The sequence below is a fragment of the Salmo trutta genome, unplaced genomic scaffold, assembly GCF_901001165.1.
Source record: "Salmo trutta unplaced genomic scaffold, fSalTru1.1, whole genome shotgun sequence".
NCBI lineage: Eukaryota > Metazoa > Chordata > Actinopteri > Salmoniformes > Salmonidae > Salmo > Salmo trutta.
In genome coordinates this window covers 10,397-22,455 of record NW_021822985.1, presented here as the reverse complement: position 1 = coordinate 22,455, position 12,059 = coordinate 10,397, and the positions used below count along the sequence as shown (strand labels likewise).

The following is a 12,059-nucleotide window of genomic DNA, read 5'->3' as shown; positions in this document are numbered from 1 at the left end:
GTAAAATAGTCATATGTTTGAGAAATTGAAGTAATAGCATTTCTAAGGTATTTGAATATCGCGCCACTCGATTCCACTGGCTGTTGACTAGGTGGGACGATTTCGTCCCACATATCCTAGAGAGGTTAACCATTTATGGGGAATTGGCACGAGCCTAATTCAGTATGGATGTGTGTACCTGTGACAGTACTAACGCAGCAGTATGACTGGTTAATGGGCTGTGGTCATGGAGAGTGTAGATCTCCTCCGGGCCAGAGGGGGCAGTGTTTCTCTGACTGGTTAATGGGCTGTAGTCATGGAGGGTGTAGATCTGCTCCGGGCCAGAGGGGGGCAGTGTTTCTCTGAGTACTGCTGAGGTCAACACAGTCAGCTGCTCCACAGAGGAAGACACACAAAACGACAGCAGACGTTGATGCAGCTCCACTGGCAGCCTGTGGACAACGCATACACACGGGTTACCATGACAACACGCTACCACGACAACACGCTACCACGACAACACGCTACCATGACAACACGCTATCACGACAACACGCTACCACGACAACAGGCTACCATGACAACAGGCTCCTGCGACCACCCAATAGCATGGGGAAGGCAAGTGTGCAGGTTTTTGTTCCAGCCCAGCTATAATACACATGAGAATGAAACTATGGTCTTCCATTCTTTACAGATATGACAACCCTCTCCAGGACCAGAGAGACACAGTCTTACATCCAGGTGTACTTGGTGCTAGGGTTTAGGGTGTAGGGTGTAGGGTTTAGGGTGTAGGGTTTAGGGTACCTCCTAGTGTACTTGGTGCTAGGGTTTAGGGTGTAGGGTTTAGGGTGTAGGGTACCTCCTAGTGTACTAGGTGGAGGCCATGATCAGGTGTAGTCAGTTAGGGTTTAGGGTGTAGGGTGTAGGGTACCTCCTAGTGTACTTGGTTGAGGTCATGATCAGGTGTAGTCAGTTAGGGTTTAGGGTGAAGGGTACCACCTAGTGTACTTGGTTGAGGTCATGATCAGGTGTAGTCAGTTAGGGTGTAGGGTTTAGGGTGTAGGGTACCTCCTAGTGTACTTGGTTGAGGTCATGATCAGGTGTAGTCAGTTAGGGTGTAGGGTTTAGGGTGTAGGGTACCTCCTAGTGTACTTGGTTGAGGCCATGATCAGGTGTAGTCAGTTAGGGTGTAGGGTTTAGGGTGTAGGGTACCTCCTAGTGTACTTGGTTGAGGCCATGATCAGGTGTAGTCAGTTAGGGTGTAGGGTTTAGGGTGTAGGGTACCTCCTAGTGTACTTGGTTGAGGCCATGATCAGGTGTAGTCTCTGGAGTGAGTCGATGACATCATGGCCGTGTTCTTTACCCGCCAGCTGCTTGGTGATCCGGCTGTAGAACTTCTGGAGCTCCACCTCCCCGATCTCCCTGGAAACAACATCACAGCCGTCACTTACAGGGTCAATGAGTAGCCGAGGCACTCTGTTAGACTCTAGCTAACGACGATATGCCCGTTAACAGATGCTAGCTACATGTCAGGCTAGTCTGGTCTTATTATGCCCCGTTTACAGATGCTAGCTACATGTCAGGCTAGTCTGGTGTTATATGCCCGTTTACAGATGCTAGCTACATGTCAGGCTAGTCTGGTGTTATATGCCCCGTTTACAGATGCTAGCTGCATGTCAGGCTAGTCTGGTGTTATATGCCCGTTTACAGATGCTAGCTACATGTCAGGCTAGTCTGGTGTTATATGCCCCGTTTACAGATGCTAGCTACATGTCAGGCTAGTCTGGTGTTATATGCCCGTTTACAGATGCTAGCTACATGTCAGGCTAGTCCGGTGTTATATGCCCGTTAACAGATGCTAGCTACATGTCAGGCTAGTCTGGTGTTATATGCTCCGTTTACAGATGCTAGCTACATGTCAGGCTAGTCCGGCGTTATATGCCCCGTTTACAGATGCTAGCTACATGTCAGGCTAGTCTGGTGTTATATGCCCCGTTAACAGATGCTAGCTACATGTCAGGGTAGTCTGGTGTTATATGCCCGTTTACAGATGCTAGCTACATGTCAGGCTAGTCTGGTGTTATATGCCCCGTTTACAGATGCTAGCTACATGTCAGGCTAGTCTGGTGTTATATGCCCGTTTACAGATGCTAGCTACATGTCAGGCTAGTCCGGTGTTATATGCCCCGTTTACAGATGCTAGCTACATGTCAGGCTAGTCTGGTGTTATATGCCCCGTTTACAGATGCTAGCTACATGTCAGGCTAGTCTGGTGTTCTATGCTTTATGACACTACATTTTACTCACATAAGCAAACGTGTCTCTTTTTGAATTGCAACAGCTAGAGCCTGAACAGCTAGAGCCTGAACAGCTAGAGCCTGAACAGCTAGAGCCTGAGCAGCTAGAGCCTGGGCAGCTAGAGCCTGGGCAGCTAGAGCCTGGGCAGCTAGAGCCTGGGCAGCTAGAGCCTGGACAGCTAGAGCCTGAACAGCTAGAGCCTGAACAGCTAGAGCCTGAACAGCTAGAGCCTGGGCAGCTAGAGCCTGGGCAGCTAGAGCCTGGGCAGCTAGAGCCTGGGCAGCTAGAGCCTGGGCAGCTAGAGCCTGAACAGCTAGAGCCTGAACAGCTAGAGCCTGAACAGCTAGCGCCGGAACAGCTAGCGCCGGAACTGCTGTTACTACTCAGGAGAAGAAGAAAAGACTGAGAAAACGGCCAGTTCATCCACTGAACACGACAAGAGGCTAAAACCAACTGGGTGATTGGTCCACGCTAATACAAAGTGGGTGATTGGTCCACGCTAAAACAAAGTGGGTGATTGGTCCACGCTAATACAAAGTGGGTGATTGGTCACACTAATATAAACTGGGTGATTGGTCACACTAATATAAACTGGGTGATTGGTCACACTAATATAAACTGGGTGATTGGTCACACTAATATAAACTGGGTGATTGGTCACACTAATATAAACTGGGTGATTGGTCCACTAATATAAACTGGGTGATTGGTCCACTAATCAACTTGTGTAAGGAAAACTTGTATTATTTTATTGATGGAGTGGGGGTAAAAAGGTACTTCTGCATTGAAAAGCAGACCAAATGAACGGTAAGTAATACAATTAAAAAAGTTGTCAAAGACTCCAGTCACCCAAGTCAGACTGTTCTCTCTGCTACCGCACTGCAAGCGGTACCGGAGCGCCAAGTCTAGGACCCAAAGGCTCCTTAACAGCTTCTATCCCCCCAAGTCAGACTGTTCTCTCTGCTACCACACTGCAAGCGGTACCGGAGCGCCAAGTCTAGGACCCAAAGGCTCCTTAACAGCTTCTACCCCCCAAGTCAGACTGTTCTCTCTGCTACCACACTGCAAGCGGTACCGGAGCGCCAAGTCTAGGACCCAAAGGCTCCTTAACAGCTTCTACCCCCAAGCCATAAAACTGCTGAACATCTAAACTAATAAAATGGCCACCAGGACTATTTACATTTCGGCACCAATAAAACTGTCACTGACTCACCCATGGATTGATGTTTCAGCATCGTATCAACAAAGAGTTCGCAGTTTGACGAGCCACGTGTGACATGGACGCGCAGTTACAAGGGAGAGGCTGAACTGGGTTCAGTCAGTCATCCTGTTGATGCCTAGTTAAAACTTGGACGTATCAAGGTGCTGTATCAGGGTGCTGTATCAGGGTGCTGTATCAAGGTGCTGTATCAAGGTGCTGTATCAAGGTGCTGTATCAAGGTGCTGTATCAAGGTGCTGTATCAGGGTGCTGTTTCAGGGTGCTGTATCAGGGTGCTGTATCAAGGTGCTGTATCAAGGTGCTGTATCAAGGTGCTGTATCAGGGTGCTGTATCAGGGTGCTGTATCAGGGTGCTGTATCAAGGTGCTTGCTGATGCGAGTTGCTTCCCACCGGGCAGTTGCATCACGTCCCCGGAAGTAGCTAACGTGGCCGATTTGTTCCATCCCCCTTCATGTTATTTTGAGTAGGATAGCAGCCAACACTAGAAATAACGTGGAATATTGGTAGTAAACATCTGGATGTGACCGTGATCCAGTCTACAGCTCAATGGGGAGAGTTTGAGCTGCTATCCGGTAACACAACAGGGCCCAGTGCCCTTCGCTCCCGCTTGTCGTGCACCGCTGTTCCTGTTGCTGATTTCAGCTGTTCTCGCCATAATATGGACTTGGTCTTTTACCAGATATGGCTATCTTCTGTATACCACTCCTACCTTGTCACAACACAACTGATTGGCTCAAACACATTAAGAAGGAAAGAAATTCCACAAATTAACTTTTAACAAGGCACACCAGTTAATTGAAATGCATTCCAGGTGACTACCTCATGAAGCTGGTTGAGAGAATGCCAAGAGCGTGCAAAGCTGTCATTAAGGCAAAGGGTGGCTACTTTGAAAAATATGAAATATAAAATATTTTGATTTGTTTAACTCTTTTTTGGTTACTACATAGTACTATGTAAATACAGTACAAGCTGATGAAACTGGGTTTGCACAACCAAATAATTTCCTGCGCAAACTGTCAGAAACAGTCTCAGGGAAGCTCATTCGTGTGTCGTCGTCATCCATCCCCAGGGTCGTGACCGACTCACCTTCGATGGCCACTGGCACACTGGAGAAGCTCTCCACGGATTAATCCACGTGACCGACTGGAGGAGCTCTTCATCCTCACCAGGGTCGTGACCGACTCACCTTCGATGGCCACTGGCACACTGGAGAAGTGTGCTCTTCATCCTCACCAGGGTCGTGACCGATTCACCTTCGATGGCCACTGGCACACTGGAGAAGTGTGCTCTTCATCCTCACCAGGGTCGTGACCGATTCACCTTCGATGGCCACTGGCACACTGGAGAAGTGTGCTCTTCATCCTCACCAGGGTCGTGACCGACTCACCTTCGATGGCCACTGGCACACTGGAGAAGCTCTCCACGGATTAATCCACGTTTCTACTGCACCGGGCTGATGGCGAACGGTTTGCTGATGTCAATACTGTGAACAGAGTTCCCCATGGTGGCGGTGGGGTTATGGTACGGGCGGACATAAGCTACCGACAACAAACACAATTGCATTTTATCAATGGCAATTTTAATGTACAGAGATACCGTGGCCCATCGTCGTGCCAATCATTTAATTTTTTATTTATTTAACTAGGCAAGTCAGTTAAGAACTAATTCTTATTTACAATGACGGCCTACCCTGGGCCAAACCCGGACGATGCTGGGCCAATTGTGCGCCGCCCTATGGGACTCCCAATCACAGCCGGATGTGATACAGCCTGGATTCAAACCAGGGACTGTAGTGGCGCCTCTTGCACTGATATGCAGTGCCTTAGACCGCTGCGCCACTCGGGAGCCAAAATTCATCCACTGCCATCACCTCATGTTTCAGCATGATAATGCACGGCCCCATGTCGCAAGGATAATGTCATGAGGTTGGCCTGTGGGTAAGGTTTATGACCCCCCATAAATACCTTTCTCTCTCTCTCTCTCTCTCTCTCTCTCTCTCTCTCTCTCTCTCTCTCTCTCTCTCTCTCTCTCTCTCTCTCTCTCTCTCTCTCTCTCTCTCTCTCTCTCTCTCTCTCTCTCTCTCTCTCTCTCTCTCTCTCTCTCTCTCTCTCTCTCTCTCTCTCTCTCTCTCTCTCTCTCTCTCTCTCTCTCTCTCTCTCTCTCTCTCTCTCTCTCTCTCTCTCTCTCTCTCTCTCTCTCTCTCTCTCTCTGACTCTCTCACTCTGCACTCTACTGAAGGACTCTTGAATAGCCTTTGTTAAACATAGAGAGTCTGGGAACATCAAACAAGTGGGGGGGAAAGGAACCATATTTCGGTAATAGAACCAGCTGAAAATATGCATTGGTACTTAATGAATATGATGCCAGATCAGTTGTCATCTGAGACATTATGACTGATGACAGGACGACATAAACTGTATCTGGGAAAGTCTACACATTATAGTTATCAGATTCACATGGAATTGTTGTGAAATTTAAATGCAATTTAAATGAAACTATTTGTGAAAAGATTAAATGTAATTTTAGCTTCCAAATGAGAGAATTGGGTTTTCATAAGGTTAGAGCCCTGCTCAATCAGTGGCCCGCCCCTGTGAAGAGACATGGGTTATAAACTATGAAACACACCCTTTTCTCCCTCCACTATATAAGCCCTTGATGAAAATGTAACCTCCTGTTCCAAGGACGATAGGACGACGGTCCATACGTTAAAAAGGACTAACATGTCAACTACAGAACTAAGCCAACCTCAGCGTGAGCTTTGGTTGTGAATGGTATGAACTTTGAACTCTTATTCACTAAAGAAGTGAGACATCCTAACCGTTGAGTTAGCAACAGCAGCTGTAAACGTGGGCTAGGAAAGGACGGACGACGTATGCAGTCTAACACACAACGAAGATACTACAACGTATCCAATTTACCACCAGAGACATTCTTCCGAGGACAGCAAGATCTCTGTTGGCCAACACGACCAGCATCTACGACCAATCTACCGAAGCGCAGCTCAGAGTAAATATTTATTGCATTTTCCTTTTCCAAATGGGCGGTAATTTAGAATGCATAAGATACTGTATTTACGAAAGTTTAGCTTCTCCCTTTGTTCCTCAGTCTTCCCGCTCTTTCACTCAAGCCCAACCCCTCTCTTTGTGTAACAAGCCGTCATACAGGTTCTGTCCACCAGGGACGTTTTCTGTATGACATAATTTGGACATAATTTGCATTCTGTGTATATGTAATTCTGTGTGATTAGTTAGGTATTTAGGAAATAAATAATTAAACCCAATTTTGTATTGATGATTCAACTTGTTAGCCAGAGTTCGTGAAGATAACTAAGAATTTACAACTTTCAGATGAGACTGAAATAAGGTGACGATTAATATTGACTGCTATTAAGTCTTTCAGAGTTTATTCGGAAGATAACAGCTCTATAAACACTCTTTCGTGGTGCCCCGACTTTCTAGTTAATTACATTTACATGATTAGCTCAATCAGGTGATATTAATTACAGAAAAAGGATTTTATAGAATAGCATGTCATATCACTTAATCCGGCATAGCCAAAGACACGACAATATGAACACAATTCCTGGCAGCTGAAAATGTCCCTGTTCTTCCATGGCCTGCATACTCACCAGACATGTCACCCACTGAGCATGTTTGGGATGCTCTGGATCGACATGTTTGACAGCGTGTTCCAGTTCCCGCCAATATCCAGCCACTTCTCACAGCCATTTGTATTTTATTTAATATTGAAGAGTGGGACAACATTCCACAATCAACAGCCTGATCAACTCTATGTGAAGGAGATGAGCTGCATGAGGACAATTGTGGTCACAACAGATACTGACTGGTTTTCTGATCCACACCCCTACCCAGGGGCGGAAATCCCGGGGGGGACACGACCCCCCCCATCCTGGGAAAAATATGATTTGTCCCCCCCAATATATCACTGAAACATAACTATGTAATTTAAATAATATTAATAATACGCAATGAAAGCAATTGTGCTGATTATAGACACTTAATAGTGCGTTTTTAAGTTTCAAAGATTGCGACCCCCCGCCCTTTGCCTCACAATGGTTTGATCCACTGCCAGTTCCTTAGCTTGCTACGTAACTGACGTGAGGTTCATCCAGTCAATCACGCACACTAGCTGAATATGCAGAGCTAGCGCACAAATATTAACTATTAAGCTAGCTAGTACCTATTCCATTTCGTCATCAAAGATGGAATCAGCATGCAGATGATGTAAGTTAGTGCTTCAAAGTCCCTGTGATAAGGTTAGAGATAAACTGAACAGAACTACACTCTCTTCTACCATTGTCTTAAATATATTTAATGGTCTCGTTGCAAAAGCTAAATTGTCGCAAGGGAACTTTTATTTATTTATTTTATTTCACCTTTATTTAACACGGGTAGCAAAGATTATAGCAAACACCACTGAAACTGAATTGGTGCTCGCTAGCTTTGCAAATTCAGCTATTGTTGGAAGCCAGCCAATATGAAACAAACTATTAAAATTACAAAAGGTTGCAGCATATGTTGTGTAAATGGTGAACTCATACAGCTGTCAACTCTTGTCATTTTAATCCGTTTCACATTTGCTAGCTACCTTTTAGATCGAAGCCCAAATAGAATGATTGAAGATGATAGAAGCCCATCTCCTACTGTAAATAACCTACACACTGTGTGTGTGTGTAGCCAGCCAGGTAGAAAAATGGCAGAAAAATAAAAGACGGACATCAGAGTATTTTTCAGTACACCAAAACGCAAAGTAAGAACCCTAGTAGCCTAATATCTCAAAGACTAGTTGATAAAATGTTCATAAGAAAGAAATGAAATTCTAATGGAAATGTTTCACAATGATGTCATTAGGCAGAGCAGGCAACAGATGGCACACAGACAGCAGAGTTGGGGACAGACTGGCAGAGACAGGGAGTCTCAGGTAAGTTTGTTGAGTCTTTGTTTGGCAACATTATGAAAGGTTCTCCATTTAATTGGAAAATGCCATGGATACCCCCACTCTCAACTTAAACTGGTGACTGAACTAAGATTTGTTAAAGGCAATGGTATTGCTGTTGCGATTAGTTGTGTAGTTTTGGGTACCGGTAGTTAGGAGTACGGCAAACACCTTATTTCTTTGGTTCCTCAATATACATTTACCATATTACAATGTAGGCTGTGTTACAGCACTACTTTTGGTGTCCCCCTCAGGAATTGCTCTTGAGAAAATGTCATGTAATTGTCCCCTCCAAAGTGGATATCAGATTTTCGCCCCTGCCCCCCTTTTTTTTTTTGTATCTGTTACCAACAGATCCATATCTGTATTCTCAGTCATGTGAAATCTATTGATTAAGGCCTAAAATAATTTATTTCAATTGACTGATTTCCTTATATGAACTCACAAAAAATCTTAGAAAATGAACTCACTAAAAATCTTAGAAAATGTTGCGTTTATATTTTTGTTCAGTGTACCTTACAACTCGGGTTTGTGGTTGCGAGGTGACAAGAGCAAACTCACACCAAACAACATGACAGCAGTGGGGTACGACGGACAGAAGCAGGCGGAGAACAGTGTCCTTTCCTCGGCTTGACTCTGTTCTGAACACCGCTAACTGCCGGGTCTTACCTGGCTTGTTTGATCAAACTCTCTGTTCCTGCTGAATACATCGTAGCCGTCCAAACAATTTGTAAATTGTCCGCTCGGGAAACATGTCCGACTGACAATCACGTGAATCCTCCTCTAGTTCCGCGTTGTCAGCGAGTCTGCCCCGTTAATGACGTATTTCATTACGCTGTAGTTTTTAACCAGTATTTAACGAGGCAAGTCAGAACAAATACTTATTTACAATGACGGTCTACCCCGGGAAAAACCGGATGGCGCTGGGTCAATTGTGCGCCGCCCTATGGGGACTCCCAATCATGGCCGGATGTGATACAGCCTGGATTTGAACCAGGGACTGTAGTAATGCCTCTTGCACTGAGATGCAGTGCCTTAGACCGCTGCGCCACTCGGCCATCTTCACGGACGTGGTCACTGGTCCAGGGACATCATAGAAAATCCAATATGGCTGCCAACGAATTACAAAAATATATATATTATTTTGTATTATTATTTTATTAACATCAAATCAATACAAAAAGTATATGGGGAACACAAGTATATATAAAGAATATACAAAGGACATTTGGGCTAAGGGGAACAATATCACATTACACACGGACCTTAAAGGGGCACATTGATAATTCTAACAGCTTTTTAGTCACCAGAGTATTTCATTCTTAAAATAATGTTCAATTTATTTTTGCAAGGTAATAAAATGTTTTGTTTGTAAATGTACAGTTGTGAATATGAAATTTGGTCAAAAGAATAATGAAATGAATTACATAAAATAGTTTCAACTTCTTTCTATAATAAGTAAAGAATCCCTGCAGTACATCTCTCCATAATATAATAAGGATCAGCCCCCTTTTTTCAATTTCCTCCTAAAATGACCCAAATCTAACTTCCTGTATCTCAGGCCCTGAAGCAAGGATATGCATATTCTTGGTACCATTTGAAAGGAAACACTTTGAAGTTTGTGGAAATGTGAAAGGAATGTAGTAGAATATAACACATTAGATCTGATAAAAGATAATACAAAAAAAAAACTGTTCTTTTGTAAAAAAATGTTGTACCATCATCTTTGAAATGCCCCCTGTAGCTCAGCTGGTAGAGCATGGTGTTTGCAACGCCAGGGTTGTGGGTTCGATTCCCACAGGGGGCCAGCACAGAAAAAAATCTATGAAATGTATGGAAATGTATGCATTCACTACTGTAAGTCGCTCTGAATAACAGCGTCTGCTAAATGACTAAAATGTGAAATGCAAGAGAAAGGCCATATTCCAGCCCAGGTGCAATTTAGATTCTGGCCACTAGATGGCAGCAGTGTATGTGCAAAGTTTTAGACTGATCCAATGAACCCTTGTATTTCTGTTCAAAATGTTGTATCAATACTGGCCAAATATTTGTTTATTAATAACTTTTCACGTTCAAAATTCTGCACTCTCTTCAAACAATAGCATGGTATTATTTCACTGTAACAGCTACTGTAAATTGGACAGTACGGTCAGATTAAAAGAATTTATGCTTTCTGCCCATATCAGATATGTCTTTGTCCTGGTAAATTTTCTTGTTACTTACAATCTCATGCTAATCGCATTAGCCTTTGTTGGCTCAACCGTCCCGTGGAAGGAACACCGATCCCGAATACGTTTTAAATGGACAATTCTGTCAACTGGCAAGTTTTAACTGTCTTGTGCAACTTTTAAATTGACACAATACTTGTTAGAGATGACCTGCAGGATCAATACCTGTTAGTAAAGGTGATGACCTGCAGGATCAATACCTGTTAGAGATGACCTGCAGGATCAATACCTGTTAGAGATGACCTGTAGGATCAATACCTGTTAGAGATGACCTGTAGGATCAATACCTGTTAGAGATGACCTGCTGGATCAATACCTGTTCGAGATGACCTGCAGGATCAATACCTGTTAGAGATGACCTGCAGGATCAATACCTGTTAGAGATGACCTGCAGGATCAATACCTGTTAGAGATGACCTGCAGGATCAATACCTGTTAGAGATGACCTGCAGGATCAATACCTGTTAGAGATGACCTGTAGGATCAATACCTGTTAGAGATGACCTGCTGGATCAATACCTGATAGAGATGACCTGCAGGATCAATGCCTGTTAGAGATGAGATGACCTGTAGGATCAATACCTGTTAGTAAAGGTGATGACCTGCAGGATCAATACCTGTTAGAGATGATCTGTAGGATCAATACCTGTTAGAGATGACCTGCAGGATCAATACCTGTTAGAGATGACCTGTAGGATCAATACCTGTTAGAGATGACCTGTAGGATCAATACCTGTTAGAGATGACCTGTAGGATCAATACCTGTTAGAGATGAACCTGTAGGATCAATACCTGTTAGAGATGACCTGCAGGATCAATACCTGTTAGAGATGACCTGTAGGATCAATACCTGTTAGAGATGACCTGTAGGATCAATACCTGTTAGAGATGACCTGCAGGATCAATACCTGTTAGAGATGACCTGTAGGATCAATACCTGTTAGAGATGACCTGTAGGATCAATACCTGTTAGAGATGACCTGCTGGATCAATACCTGATAGAGATGACCTGTAGGATCAATACCTGTTAGAGATGACCTGTAGGATCAATACCTGTTAGAGATGACCTGCAGGATCAATACTTGTTAGAGATGACCTGCAGGATCAATACCTGTTAGTAAAGGTGATGACCTGCAGGATCAATACCTGTTAGAGATGACCTGCAGGATCAATGCCTGTTAGAGATGAGATGACCTGTAGGATCAATACCTGTTAGTAAAGGTGATGACCTGCAGGATCAATACCTGTTAGAGATGACCTGTAGGATCAATACCTGTTAGAGATGACCTGTAGGATCAATACCTGTTAGAGATGACCTGCAGGATCAATACCTGTTAGAGATGACCTGTAGGATCAATACCTGTTAGAGATGACCTG

General features: G+C 44.2%; 1 protein-coding gene and 1 non-coding gene across 5 annotated transcripts in view; one reads left to right on the top strand and one right to left on the bottom strand.

The window, feature by feature from the left end:
• Positions 1-9,252, bottom strand: part of LOC115187863 (AP-5 complex subunit zeta-1) — a 42,592-nt gene extending 33,340 nt beyond the window's left edge. For 2 of the 4 annotated variants that reach the window (XM_029746894.1, XM_029746895.1), the window contains exons 1-3: positions 9,124-9,252; positions 1,264-1,401; positions 179-431 (exon numbers count right to left, since the gene is read on the bottom strand). In XM_029746894.1, the coding sequence (XP_029602754.1) occupies positions 179-431; positions 1,264-1,401; positions 9,124-9,164 (432 nt within the window). In that variant the 5' untranslated portion in view covers positions 9,165-9,252. The other 2 variants (XM_029746896.1, XM_029746897.1) reach the window with 2 other exon arrangements.
• Positions 9,253-10,187: 935 nt separating this feature from the next.
• trnaa-ugc (transfer RNA alanine (anticodon UGC)) lies at positions 10,188-10,261 on the top strand. Its single transcript has one exon. It is a non-coding gene; the product is annotated as a tRNA-Ala (tRNA).
• Positions 10,262-12,059: the final 1,798 nt, after the last annotated feature.